We start from the raw sequence: 15563 nt of genomic DNA, 5'->3' as shown, positions 1-15563 counted from the left end.
TCAGGTTTTGTGCTGGGTATTGCTAAAGCAAAAATGAATAGAGTATTTTCTGCCTTTGGGGAACTCACATACTAATTTGTGACAGAAACAATACCTTTATAAAATGTGAGTAGTGTTATAATAGAAAAATATAAAAACTAGAGTCAGGTAGGTAAAACCTTGATACCACTAACCTGGAGAGGGGGGAGTGGTGTAGTGAATGGATGTGTTACAGAGGGGGAGAAAACAATGCAAGTTCTCTCTCACACAAAATGAACCTGAAAACACACATTCCAAAACTTATAAAGAAATCTAATGGTAAGAAAGGCAACCAAAAGATGAATAATTGTGGCAGAAAGTATATATGTAAAATTGGGAAAAAAATAAAACAGCTAAAGGGTGCATATAAGATGAAGCAGAACAGCAAGTTTAAAATAAAGGAAACCAAAAAGATATACCTTTCTATTACTTACAAAAAAGCTGGTGCTGCAATCTTAATATTAGACCAACTGGAACCTAGGGAGAAAGAAAAAATCTAGGGAAAATTAAATTACCAGGTTGTCTAAAACATTAGTGCTGATAAAGGAAGATGAAAGCAAAGATCTACTGAGAAAATACTACAATCATGATTTTGTGTGCACCTATTCACATAGCTTCAAAATATAAGAAAATAAAAACGATAGTATTCAATGATGAAATCATACTAGAAACTGGTACATCAAGCAGTAACACGTTAGTAAGTATGAAATTTAACAAAGTTAAGTAACAATCTAAAGAACATATATAAAATAATGACTATATACTCTATTTTCAACTTTTTGAGGAACCTCCACTCTGTTTTCCATAGTGGCTGTACCAGCTTGCATTCCCACCAACAGTGTAAAACGGTTCCCCTTTCTCAGCATCCTTGCCAACATTTGTCCTCTCCTGAGTGGTTAATTTTAGCCATTCTGACTGGTGTGAGGTGGTATCTCACTGTGGCTTTGATTTGGATTACCCTGATGCCAAGTGATGTGTTGATCATTTTTTTCATGTGTCTGTTGGCTATTTGGATGTCTTCTTTGCAGAGATGTCTGTTGATGTCTTCTGCCCATTTCTTGACTGGATTATTTGTTCTTTGGGTGTTGAGTTTCATAAGTTCTTTATAGATTTTGGATACTAGCCCCTTATCTGATAAGGCATTTGCAAATATCTTCTCCCATTCTATTGGTTGTCTTTTGGTTTTGTCGACTGTTTTCTTTGCTGTACAAAAGCTTTTTATCTTGATGAAGTCTCAATATTCATTTTTAGTTTTGTTTCCCTTGCCTTTGTAGATGTGTCTAGCAAGAAGTCGCTGCAGCCAAGGTCGAAGAGGTGATTGCCTGTGTTCTCTGGGATTTTGATGGATTCCTTTCTCACATTTAGGTCTTTCATCCATTTTGAGTCTATTTGTGTTTATGTTATAAAGAAATGGTCCAGTTTCATTCTGTATGTGGCTGTCCAATTTTCCCAACACCATTTTTTCAAAAGACTGTCCTTTTTCCATTGGATATTCATTCCTGCTTTGTTGAAGATGAGTTGACCATAAAGTTGAGGGTTCATTTCTGGGTTTTGTATTCTGTTCCACTGGTCTGTTTTTGTGCCAGTACCATACTGTCTTGACGATTACAGCTTTTTAATAGAGCTTGAAGTCCAGGATTGTGGTGCCACCAGTTTTGCTTTTTTTGTCAACATTCCTTTGGCTATTCAAGGTCTTTTCTGGTTCCATACAAATTTTAGGATTATTTGTTCCAGCTCTGTGAAAAAAGTTGATAGTATTTTTATAGGGATTGCATTGAATGTATAGATCACTCTAGGTAGCATAGACATTTTAACAGTATTTGTTCTTCCAATCCATGAGCATGGAACGTTTTTCCATTTCTTTGTGTCTTCCTCAGTTTCTTTCATAAGTGTTCTATCATTTTCTGAGTACATATCCTTTACCTCTTTGGTTAGGTTTATTCCTAGGTATCTTATGTTTTTTTGTGCTGCCCTACAACCCAGCAATTGTACTAGTAGGGATTTACCCCAAGGGTACAAATGTAGTGATCCAAAAGGGCACCTGCACCCCAATGTTTATGGCAGCAGTGTCCAAAATAGCCAAAATATGGAAAGAGCCCAGATGTCCTTTGACAGATGAATGGATAAAGAAAGTGTGGTACACACACACACACACACACACACACTGGAATACTACTCAGCCATCAAAAAAAGTGAAATCTTGCCATTTGCAATGACGTGGATGGAACTAGAGGGTATTATGCTAAGCAAAATAAGTCAATCAGAGAAAGACAATCATCATATGATATCACTCATATGTGGAATTTAAGAAACAAAACAGAGGATCATAGGGGAAGAGAGGAAAAAGTAAAACAAGACAAAACCAGAAAGGTACAGAAACCATAAGAGACTCTTAATCATAGGAAACAAACTGAGGGTTACTGGAGGGGAGGAGGAGGGGGGATAGGGTAACTGGGTGATGGACATTAAGGACAGCATGTGATGTAATGAGCACTGGGTGTTATATACAACTGATGAATCACTGACCTCTACCTCTGAAACTAATAATACATTATATGTTAATTAATTGAATTTAAATTAAAAATAATATAAATGCAATTTAAATGTTTTCCTAAAAATGTAAATTAAAAAATGCAAAAATAAAAATTATTTTAAATGTAAAAATAAAATAAAATGACTATATGCAGTAAATGGAGAATATTTACTACTCTCAAATACACAGAAAGCTATTTCCAAAAACACTCTTTTTTTTAAAGATTTTATTTATTTGAGAGAGAGAGAATGAGAGATAGCACGAGAGGGAAGAGGGTCAGAGGGAGAAGCAGACTCCCTGCTGAGCAGGGAGCCCAATGTGGCACTCGATCCCGGGGCTCCAGGATCATGACCTGAGCCGAAGGCAGTCGCTCAACCAACTGAGCCACCCAGGCGCCCTCTAAAAACACTCTTAATGAATGAATAAAAATGAAACATTTTCTCTTGACAATACAGTGGATTTAGAAATAAACTAAAAGATATTTTTAAACATTTATATATTTGGAAAAAGAAAAGCATCTTTAATTCAAATATTCAAGAAATGTCATAATGGCAGTTAACAAAATACTTTGAAATAAATGATGATAAGAATAATCCTAAAGTAAGTAAAAGGAAAAACAATAAAACAATACAGAAAATGAGGAAATATAAAATCAAGAAACAAAGAGAAGAACAAATAGTTCTTTGACAGATCTAATGTAATAGGGAAACCCCTAAAAAACTAATCAAGACAAGAGAAAAGCCTAAGTAAGTAACACTTGCAACGTAAAGGAGCCATAACCAGGTGCACTAAGTAGTTAGAAAGAACCACGATGGCATACTGAAATCAATGTTTTGAATATATTTGAAACTAGCTGACAAGAAATTTTGTGTGGTTTAAGCTGGTTAAAACCAATAGCTACTAAATAAATTGAAACGGGGTGGAGCCATGATTTGATTCATGACAAACTGAGTCTATAAAATGGCAAAACAGTTCACATTAAGAGATGTTACAAAAATAGAATTTAAATATAGTTTTTGAATCAATAAATAATATCGATACAATATTATGAAGTCAATAATTTCCCCTCATTACCCATGATTGCCCCATCCTTGTTTTATCATTCTCACTGGAATTTCTAACTCGCCGTCCATAAATTTCTGTAGTGCATGTCCTTTCCCATAGGGCTTCAGTAATTCACGGAGCTCTTCCTCGTGAGGTCTTCCTGTGGCTCAGTTTTGTATCATTGTGTCTGTGGTTATGTCCAGTTCCCTCAGCTGGCTTGCAGCCTGACTGCAGTGACCCCCTCGCCCCTGCGACCCCCACGGAACCTAGCACGGTGCTTTCCCCAGTGTGAGATCGTATGGAAGGCTGAGGGGACGCCTGGGCATCACCTTCCACCCTGCAGAAACAAGCAGTCATAAGACATGACCTTACAGTGTCCGTCCCTGCTGCCTGCAGCCCTGGTTGGCACTCTGACAAGCTGAAGGGCAGACAGGCAAAGAGCTTCACCTCCCTCTGTTGTGCCCACAGCTCAAGTTTCAGCCTTCTAAATATAAGGTGTGCTCAGGGGTCCCAGAGCACAACTGCATTCACTGCAGAGTGCTCCTGGCCTGTAGAACTCGGTCCCTCCTGGATCACGTCCACTCTTTGAGTGTGTGTTTTCTGAGGAAAGCTTAGAACACGTTTGTTTAAAAGAACAAATTGGAGAAAACAAATAGGTGAGAGACTATATCATGGCTGTCTTAACACTTTTTCTCTGACTGACCTTTAGGTTTACTTCAGTTGGAAAAAGTTGTGGGCATTGTTTGTAGTTGGATAGTTGGATATATTTTTTTCTTGCTTTTCCAAATAAATATACACATTGATTGCATTTTTTGTTTTTTTTTTTAGTATATTTGATTACAATTTTGTGTAAGCTTTTTAATTCTTTCTATTAGATATTTATTACATGGTAAATTATGTTGCTTTGCAAAAAATATATATGTATATATATTTTTCCATATATATATATATATATACATATGTATACATATATGGAAAAAGAAAAGGAAACTCCGTGCAATTAACAACCTCTCTTTCCCTGTCACTGTTCCCAGACAGCTGTTCACAGTCTCTCTGGCTCTTGTTCACAGGGAAAACAATGGCATCCGTACCTTCCATTGGTTGCTTGCTGGCCAAAAATCAGTATTATCGAAGTAAGTTGTTATCATCACTAGAGTACTATACTCCTAGAGAATGTGATTTGAGGTGATGTTTGTGAGGTATTATTAACCTACATACCGTGTCCTGCTCAGATCTTAAGGGACAAGACTTGACAATTGTCTGTGACAGTGAGGAAAATAGGAATAGAACTCATTGAAACCTCTCTGAATCAATATAGTTAAGTCTTATCTCTTTGTTTTAACTCTGTTATATTATACCATATTGATGAAACCATTAACAATTATAAATAAGTGAAAATAAGCTTATATTTCATAATTATGTTTTAATTTCATGTATCTTGCATTTAATGATATACATTAAAAGCTGATAACTTTACCTAAAGAAAATGCTATTTCTTTCTTATGAAAGAAGGGATAGCATGACTGTTTCAAGGATTCTTTAATTTCCATTTTCTCTTGGATAATAGGTCAGCTTCTATTTGCCAGTTTTATTTTTATTTATCTATCCATCTGTGAATATTCATAGCTGAATAAAAAGTTGTAGCTTCTTAAAGAAAATTTGGAAATTTCATAGAATGAAACAATCATTCAGAAACAAATTATCATCTAGTGAAAATATGCCCACATGTCAAAAATTCTAATTTCAAGTTTTCTTTGTAGATAAAAGTTGGAAATGTCTGTTGATTTATTCTTTTTATAAAATTGTTTAACTATTTCCATTTACTTAGTGTTATTATATCCATAGAAGTTATTTTTGTATTCTGATAGTTTAAAAGACTTATAGGTTTAAAATACAAGTATGATAAAACAAAATAAAATGTTTATTCTTTAAAAATAATTCCTTTATTTCTAAATTTGTAACTTTTGTAGAATATTTAAATATATGCACATGTAATATTTCTAATGTAATACAATAATATTCATTCTTGATTTTGTACTAAGATTTTGAATTTGGTGATATTTATGTTTTAAATTCTACATCTATATCTATGGAGAGAGACAGAGTTGTCCACCATGGAAAGAAATATATCTTATTAATAGAAAATGTAAGAGTGTGCTAGGAGACCATTGCTCTTTCAATAGCTCTCTTCCAGGCTTGGTCTGGTGGTCGGCATGGCCTGCAGAAATCAGCAAGAACTTGCCCACCAGAAAAACATGAAGAAATCTCATGAAATTAGGAAGGGAAAAAGAAAGGATAGCTTGACCACCTCTCAGAGAAAGCAGAGGGACTCTGAAATAATGCAGCAAATACAGAAGACAGCTAATGAGAAGTCTATGCAGACAAGAAAAAAATGATGACTATTTGGAAAACCTGGGTGCTATTTGCCAACTAGGTGTATCATAAGCTCTATGATCAAAATTATGTGGAGCAAACAGTCATATATTATGACATATCTTTTAAAAATTATCTTAAACTTAAGAAAAGAACATGTAATATGCTTTTTCCAGAAGACTTTTTAATTGACATTTTAATCCATTTTTCAATTCATGAAGTCATGATCCAGGAGTTTCAAATCATGCTACTTTGCTACTTGGGAGTTTATGCATAAACAATATGTTTCTGTTTGTTTGCCCATTATTTATTTGTTTATTGATTCTCATTTGTTTCCTACAGAGGCCAGTATTTCTTCAGTTAGCTCTTTAACTGATTCTGTTAACATCATACCTGATGACAAATCCCAACAAGGTATTTGGTTTATTTCTTATCAGCGTCACCCTCATTGTTTTCTTTGTCTCTAATCTTCCAAATTTGTTTGAGAAGGGGGTAATATGACTTTTATTTGATAGGGTTACCGAAAGTGGAAGAATCCAGCTGGTGGTTTAAATCGTTTTTCCATTCTGAACCTGTGCTTTCAGATGTAAGAGGAAAAGATCTGTCTGCTAGTGGGTATGTCTTAAGTTTTTCTCTCATAAAGATATTTCCTTATCAGAATGAAACAATATAGGTAGTAATTACTATGTTAACCATTAGGGATAAAACACAGTTGTTTCTTGAGGGTGGTGAAGGCTTTAATATAAAGCATACTTGAGGGATTGAGATGGAGAAGACGTTTGCTCCCCCATTTTGTTAACCATCAGTCAAATCATGAGCACTCTTTCTAATTCTGTCACTAAAGAGAAATTGAAAGTCACGTGTCAATTTTTATCATTGTTTAGGAGAGATAGATTGGGAATCAGAGGCAAAGTTCTAAATTTGTTTTTCCAGTACTTTTAGGAAACAAATAACACTTATCTACTCTAATAAAAGGAAACATAGCTCCTTGGAGAAATAGCCAGCTCCAGGACAGGGAAGGAAAAGAAAAAAAAAAAAAGAACCTGGATCATCTTACGGTGTGAAAGAGAAAGAAAAGCTCAAAAAGTGATGGAGATATGTCAAAATGACATAGGACCCAAATGGCCAAATCTGGGACAATTTCAGCAACAAAATAATGATAGTAACAGATAATTGCCCATTGAATAAAATAAAACCTGTTAATTATTATTGATATAAAATAATGAATAAACAAATGAGAGAGAAGGAAAAGCTCTTTATTGCAGTATTCTAATAAATGTAGAAGGAATGATGGAAATAGAGAATTACCACTTCACATATATTACAGTAATAATTGTTCCAGGCAAGGATTATCAATGGGTGCTAAAATAAATGGGGACAAGTATGAGAAATGAGTTCTTCTCAGAGTGTCTCCCCATAAATATTTATTAATTAAAAGAGGAAAATAGTAATTTTCCACTGGAGAAAACTATCAGATACCACCTTAACAAAAACAAACAGAAAACAATTATTTAGGCCCTAGATAGCCTACTTTAGTCCCACTGCTGGCTTTGATTGGCCTCTGTATGGTGCCAGTTACTAGATAGAAAATTGTATTGGTGGGTTTGCATACAAGTGTTTCTACATATTTTGAACCCTAACACACTGAATAGCACAGTTGTTATTCTAATGGTTTCTAAAATACTTATTTTGTTTTTTTAGACACTTAACTAACAACTAGTTACTAAGTAGAATAAAAAGAATAAATAATAATGGATTTCATAGATCCAACTGTTAAAACATAAGTTTTTTTTTATTTTATTATGTTATGTTAATCACCATATTTACATCATTAGTTTTTGATGTAGTTTTCCATGAGCACTGGGTGTTATATGAAAACATAAGGGCTTGAATGAATTTTTTACATATATAAATTTGAAATAGAATCAATTAAATATGGATACTTTTAAAAATCAAAGAGAAAAAAATCAAAGTGAAGTTAATTGTTGAAAACATGTATTCTTTATCAAGTATAATAATTTGAGTTATCTAGGTAACTTTCACTCATTTTCCACTTTACTTTGACTATAAACACAACTTACAGCTAAGCATTTCTCAGCTAACTGTGTATGACAGTTCAATGAACATTGTTGTAATAGCTAATTATTTTATACAGCACTAATAGTTGACAATCAAGAAGATTCTACCTGCCGAAGTGCTATGTTTGTGAACCACACTTTTTAGTACTAAGCTATTCCAGATGACCTTTCTTCATTATAAGAAGACAGGAACCTGCTGGAGAAGCCATTTATGAGATAGGATCCCTGCAGCCACCCATACAGCAAAAGATTAGGCATTTCCCTCATTACACAGACTGTTGCTGCAAGTGGCATCAGCAACATGGAGAATATTGGAAAAGTATGCCTTTGAAAACATGTGCCTTTTTAATGTAATAAGAGTCTTCAGGGCTCCTGGGTGGCTCAGCTGGTTAAGCGACTGCCTTCGGCTCAGATCATGATTCTGGAGTCCTGGGCTCGAGTCCCACATCGGGCTCCCCCTTCTCTGTGGGGAGCCTGCTTCTCCCTCTGCCTCTGCCTGCCACTCCCCCTGCTTGTGCTCACTCTGTCTCTCTCTCTCCCTCTCTCTCTCTGTCAAATAAATAAATAAAATATTTAAAAAAAAGAGTCTTCAAATGTAGTGATTTGTATGAAGTGACTTTTTTTATACACATTATTTTTCAAAAAGTTTTCAAAAGTTTCTAATTGACATTTTCAGAAAATTGTCAGACTCTTTATATGCTTGTTGAATGATTTATTATACCTTAAAAGTGAAACATTGATACCTAAGAATGGTTTAAAGGTCATCGAATTCAGAAATGTAGAGAGCAGTTACAAAATTGTATTTTTAATCATGAGCATTGGAAATAAAATACATCCCCATAAATATATTACCTGTTAAAATATATTCCTGTATAATGTACAGGAATACATTATACATTACATTATATTCCTGTATAATTTTTTATTTGTAGACTTTAAAATTCATGATTTTAAAAAATATTTAACAATATAAAATAATCTATATGTGGTGTGATTTTAGTTGTGCTAAATATGTATGTATTCATAATAATAGACTGAGAAGAAATACACCAAAATGGTAAGAGTGGCTATTTCTGGAGAAAGAATTATAGATGATTTTCATTTTCTTCTTTGTCTTTTTTCCTTATCTTTTCGAATTTTCTAATATGATGTTTTTGTGTATAATTAGAAAATGATAGATGTTATAATAAAAAGAAGCACAGGGCACATTTTGTGAGCCAACCTACATTGGCTAGAATATTCCCTTCTTTCCTCAATATGGGGTAGATAATACTAAATGAGTTTCAGTTGAAAAGTTTCTGTATACAGCATGCAAATATTTTTCAATGAAGATGTAAGGCTTTCAAAATTAGGGATGGTGAATTCACTCAGGTTGATGTCACTAGTCTTATGTGACTATTGTTGTATTGAACATCCAGGAGAACACACATGATTGTTAGTAAGACTGTCTTCTTACCCAGCTGTATCAGGACTGACCATTTACAGTGATGGACACAACTGACCGATTATTTACTACTCTTTCCAAATGGGACATACGTTCCTTCAATTTTGTGTTTTTCTATCACTTTGCTGTCAATGAAGAGACTCATATATCATGTTGGCCCAATAGTATATCATTATTTACATGCTGGTGCTCTTCTGGTGGTTGCTTGCATTTATACTTTTAATAAATTTGAGGAGGCTGATTAAATTTTTAGACTATATATCTCATTTGGCTTTAGCATGAAATTAAATTACAGTGATGGAAGACTATTTTTTTTCTAAAGTGAGAGAAAAATATGATGAAACAAATATGGTAAATTATGGGAGGTTTTGTTTTTCTCTTTAAGATTATCAACAAATTCCTTTTTCTTAGCCACTTGGTATATGTGTGAACAGATTGCTTGTTTAGATTATTTGATGCATTTCCCCAAATAGGTTATCAAGTTGATATTTACTTTGTTTACTCAGAAGGATAGCATTTATTAAATTATACCTTTTGCCTATGTATTTGTATATTTTGAATGTGTCAAAATGACTGCTTTTAAAGTAGTTTAGTGTTACTGTTGCTGAAAGTTATTGTTTAAAGTGGTTGGATTTTACGTAAGATTTTTAGTCAAACATAATGAGCATAAATAGTTATTAAGCATTTTAGAGTGGCTAATACACACACATATATATATGTGAGACTAGATGATGGATGGGTGGATGACTAGATAGATAGATGATAGATAGATAGATAGATAGATAGATAATAGATAGGGATCCTGAAAAAATATATAAGGAATCTTTTAGAAAAGCAATGTTAAAGTGAACTTTTAAAAAATTGAAAAGATTCTTGTGTGCTATCCCAGAATTTGTACAGAGTGAGGATGATATAAAGAGAGAACAAAATGTCTTCTAGATAGATTCTAGTTAATTGCTTCTAATGTAGTTTTCCTATAGTTCAGACACCTTGGGGCTGTGTTTAAAAAGTACTTCACACATATATCTCAGCATAACTGTGTTATTTTAGTTCAAACATCCCCTGCCTGGCTTTGTTGCCTATTGGCTAGATAACAAATAGTGGAGACTAAATATATTACAGGGGTGTCATAACTCCATATGACTTGAGATGTGCTATATAATCCCTCTAATTTAATATTATGAAATGTTATTTGACTTGGCTGGGATGTCTGTATTAAATGCAACTAAGTTTTGACTATTTCTGCTCAGGCTCTGTGAAATTATATGTTAAGTTTCCACTAATTTTTTGAGATATGATTTTTTTAAAGATTTTATTTGTCAGAGAGAGAGAGTGCACACAGGCAGGGAGAGCGGCAGACAGAGGAAGAAGCAGACTCCTTAGCTCAATGCGGGACTCAATCCCAGGACCCTGGGATCATGACCTGAGCCGAAAGCAGAAGCTTAACTGACTGAGCCATTCAGGTGTCCTGAAATATGATTTTGATAGCAGGTTCCACGTTATTGAACCCACATTTTTTTACGGATAAAACCACCGACAGACAATTCATCAATTCTCACTAGAGTCAAAGTCCTCTAGCTGGATTTTAGGCCTATTTGGTGCTTTATAGATTATGCAGAAGTTTAGATTGTAGGAAATAAAATTCAGGTATTCCATTTGCCTATTAAAAAGTGATAATGGAAAATAACTGTTTAAGTCAAATGGAGTAGCTAAACTTCCCACTCATAGAAATTCAAAAAATGTAGGATCATACTTTATCCATCCTCCCAATGACATCCTCCAAAAGAACATGCCAAAACCCAGCTCATGATCAGCTAGCTCACAATATCTCCTTGTTTTTTCTCCTTTCTCAGAAAATGGTGACACGTTCACCAGCTCAAACATGTTTGTTATCTGTGATATTTGCCTTTTTATTCAAGCCAACACCAAGTACTTTTGATTTTATTTTTTATATTTTTTTGATCTACCTACCTATTTGCTTTCCCACCAGCACTACCTGAACCCAGACTTTTATCATTTCTCCTGAGGAAAACGGCCATGACATCCTAAATGGTCTACCGCACCATTTCTTAGATATCTCCAATTGAATGTCTTCTACAGATCAGTCATAATCATCTTAACAAAACACAGATTTGATTATACTCCCCTGTGAGCACACACACACCCCCAACACACTAGCACACCCAGAATATTCAATAATTCCATTACACTCAGGTTAAACTCACAGCTCACACAAATCCCCACCTATTCTAGCCCATGCAGATCTCCATAATCTATTCTTGTATCTCCCTTTCCAAAGCATCTGTGTTCCAGCTATGTCAGCTCTCTTTCAGTTTCTCATATACATCAGCTTCTCTCCTGTCATGTAGTCTTTCCACACGCTGTTTCTTCAGCTTGGACTCTCTTCACTTAATTAATGTCTACTCATCTTTTAAATGCTGGCTCAAAATCTCTTCCTCAGAGAAAACTTCTATCTACTTAATAAATTAGATTTTTCATTACAGGCTCTCATAGCCCATTTTCTCTCCTTTCTAGCTCTTGTCACGGTTATAATCTTACATTTGTTTGCCTAGGTGTTTGTTTTCTCTGCTGCACTATAATACACTTTCCCCACTGTGTCATAAACTACATGAGGGCAGGGATCAGGTCTGCTCTACTCAACATTTTATACCCAGCTTCTGACATATCAACAGATATTTGTCAAAAGAATGACAATGGTTCTTTAGCTAGAGCTGACCCTTCTCTCAAGAAGCGTTATGTTTTGGCAAAGAGGAGTAAACACTAAATCAATAAAGACAACCTTTCCCAACAGTGGCAAGCACTGTAAAGGAAATGATGTACTTTAGTTGGACAGTGATCAAGGTAAGACAAAGGTTGAGGAAGGGCTGCTTGAATTGGTGTAGTTAGGAAAGCCTCACTGAGAAGTGGGCAAGGACTGAATCCTAAAAGAGGGGAAGCAACCAGTTTTGTGAAAAGCACTCTAGTCAGAAAAAATAGGCAGTGCAATTTACCACACTCTGCGTAGTATATTTAGTTTCCTGTTACACTATTTTCAAGAGACAGCTGCTTTAGAAGAATTAGGTATTTTCTAGAAATAGCTGCTTTAGGAGAATTTGGTATTTTTTATATAGGGGTCAAATTGTCTACTGTGTTTCTTTCCAACTAAAGCTAGGATAAGAAATGGTCTGGTCAGGTTTGGGGTTATGTACTTTTTTTTCTTAAATATTTATTTATTTATTTATTTGACAGAGGGAGACACAGCAAGAGAGGGAACACAAGCAGAGGGAGTGGGAGAGGGAGAAGCAGGCTTCCTGCTAAGCAAGGAGCCAATCCCAAGACCATGGGATCATGACCTGAGCGGAAAGCAGAAGTTTAACTGACTGAGCCACCCAGGCGCCCCAGTACTTTTTTCTTAAAGTCCCTCAGTGTGACCTATAAATTGTCCAAAATCACACTGCATAGCAACATTCATGTAAAGTCGCCAGACATCTCCCACAGCTCTTCTGAATGCCTTGAATTCTGCGGGGCACAGCCTCATGAGCGGCTCCAGTCCTCCCCCCCACCGCCAGCAAAAAAAAGAAAGAATTTTCTAAACTACAAGGTAAGTTTTATCCAGTTATTTTTCCCCCACCTCTCATACCGAATGGATAAACAAATTGACATTATTTTAAAGATCCTTTTCGAGTTTCATTTAAAAAAAATCTTATAAAAACAAAACAAAACCAAAAAAAAAAAAATAAACTAGTGAAAGAGAATGCTACATAGTTACTCTCCTTCCTCAAAAGTTTAGAAAGAATGTATTTCAGTTTGGGTGTCTGAAAAATATTCTTCTGTTACAGTATAATTATCCGGTTTCCAAAAGGTAGAGGGGGAGAAAAGTATGTGATTCTAATACAGTGCTTCAAATAACTTTCTTTCAACCTTTTAGTCCATTTTAATTAAATTCATTTTAACCAAATATGTATTTCAGCTAGTCAGGAAAAATGATTTGTATTTTTTAGTTATAGTTCTATCTAAATAGATCAGGTAGAAAAGTTTTGCTTCATCATTTTTAATTAGATAGATTGAAATTTATTTGGGTCCAGGTTGTAAACCCAAACTATGTTAAATCATTTGCATTATACTAATTACTTGATTAAAGGCCAACTGGAATGTAAGCTTCATAAATATTTTATCCTTTTTACATGCCTAGCAGAGGTTTTCAAATCAATGAATGAACAGTTAATGGAACAGAACTATTATTTATATGTCAACTGACTACAAAGGTTGGGATTTTGAAATTCCTTTGCAAGGAAGAGTGACTAATGTTTTATTTTCAAATAAACTACCTTTGAAAATATTTTTGCAATCTTAAAAAGCACATTTAGAGAACTATCCATCTTTAAATTTCAAGCTAAATTTTACCATGAAGAGAGAAGACAGACAAAGCTCATAAAGTAAACTGATAATGTTACTTTTTCTTAGTCATCCTAGATGGATTTCACATATCTATTTATTTCCTGTTACTGCTGATACTGCTTAATATTCTGGAAGGACACCCTATTATTCTTTCTATTGTGCAGAAAGCATCCTTCTAGCTTTCTTATGTCTGGCTGACATTCTCTGTGGTCCCTGAGGTAGGAGCTCATTTGAGTCCACTTGATGGCAAATATAAGAGCTCAATCTGCCCAGCATTCTGGACTCCAGAAGCAGGGTCCCAAACTGAAAGCAAAGCAGCCTTCATTCAAAGCAGCAGGGTAGGACTGGAATGGAAATTTGGGGAAATGTGGAAGTGAATTAATTTTTCTCACACATATCTTGAAAAGTTTAACCAATCTGTAACTGACCAATTAATTCCAATTCAACCAAGTATTTTCCTTTTGAAAACCACCTTTTAAAACTATTCCATACTCCTTGTCCTTTCAAAATTCCAGAAAAATATTAAATTTCAAGTCATACCTCTCTCCAGCTAATTATTCTAATTCATTATTTACAGTGCTTGGGTGAAGCACTTTGTCTTTCTTCAAATGGCAATAATAACTTCTCTAATGCTAAGTAATTAAAAATGACAGGAACAGGGAGAATGGAGGGAGGCATATTACAACAGTGTAACAACTCTGTTAAGAGCCTTGATTGTTGCCTAGAGAGGAAGATGCTTGTTTTAGCAAAGTTGCAGCCCTGCAGTTCTCAAAACTCAGTGTGCCTAAGAACCATGTGTGGAGTTTGATAAAATACAGATATCAAAGCTCCATCTACAGAAATCCTAAATCAATGGTCCTGAGCTGAGGCCTAGGAATCTTATTCTTTAATAAGGGCTCCTGGTAAATTGTATCTGATATGTAGAAGGCTTTATTAAGCTGGCAAAAACTATAACTGTCCCTCTCCCCAAACTTGGGAAACTAGCCTATAGTTTGCTGTGGTTGTAATTTTAGATGTGAAAAGCTCAAATTGGCCTGAGAGAGCATGTGAGTAATTCTTGAAACAAAATCATATAATATAGAGGTCATTTCAAGTGACAAAATGTTAGGAGTGAATATGCATAATCAGTAGACTTCAAAGACTGAAGAAAGAAAGATTGGAATTTGGAAGAATTTTTTACTTTTGTAGGTAGTTTCCTTATACATCTTCAAATATTAATGACAGAAAACTAATTCTTGTGTTCTTTTTTTATTTTTTCAAAAACTGCTAATTTTTTAATTAAAATATACTTCTTGTTTTTCAGTTTTTAATTCACTTATTACCTATGTCCGAGATAAGTACAGTCTAAAAGAATGATAATTTTTCTTTATCTCCATTGCATATCTGTCACATAAAACACCTATGGTGCTTATCTGATTTTAATTTTTTTTCTGTGATTCTGTGATAGTACTATGGCTGTCAAAATAAATATAGAAAACTGGCTTATAAAGTCACTTAATTTTCAAAAATAGCATGAACATGAATTATAGCATTGTAGATTAAGATTACCCACAGTGGAGGTGTGTGCTGACTTTGCTAAGCACATTTCAGTGGCAATATTTGTTGTATTCATTCAGTGATTATTTATTTCTGTTTGCCATATGACAGGTACTTAACTAGACTCTAGTCTCCCAAA

The 15563-nt window shown here is 34.5% G+C and overlaps 1 protein-coding gene and 1 pseudogene across 1 annotated transcript; both read left to right on the top strand.

The window, feature by feature from the left end:
• Positions 1-4673: 4673 nt before the first annotated feature.
• PPDPFL (pancreatic progenitor cell differentiation and proliferation factor like) lies at positions 4674-6641 on the top strand. The gene is made up of 3 exons (XM_028118998.2): positions 4674-4728; positions 6311-6382; positions 6484-6641. The coding sequence occupies exons 1-3, from the start codon at positions 4674-4676 to the stop codon at positions 6639-6641; spliced, it is 285 nt and encodes a 94-aa protein (XP_027974799.1).
• On the top strand, positions 5809-5991 carry LOC114220877 (small EDRK-rich factor 1 pseudogene; annotated as a pseudogene).
• Positions 6642-15563: the final 8922 nt, after the last annotated feature.

This window comes from Eumetopias jubatus, unplaced genomic scaffold (genome assembly GCF_037043125.1).
Source record: "Eumetopias jubatus isolate StellerSeaLion01/CBP00866 unplaced genomic scaffold, mEumJub1_p1.0 scaffold_4, whole genome shotgun sequence".
Taxonomy (NCBI): domain Eukaryota; kingdom Metazoa; phylum Chordata; class Mammalia; order Carnivora; family Otariidae; genus Eumetopias; species Eumetopias jubatus.
This window is presented reverse-complemented; position numbering and strand designations above follow the sequence as displayed.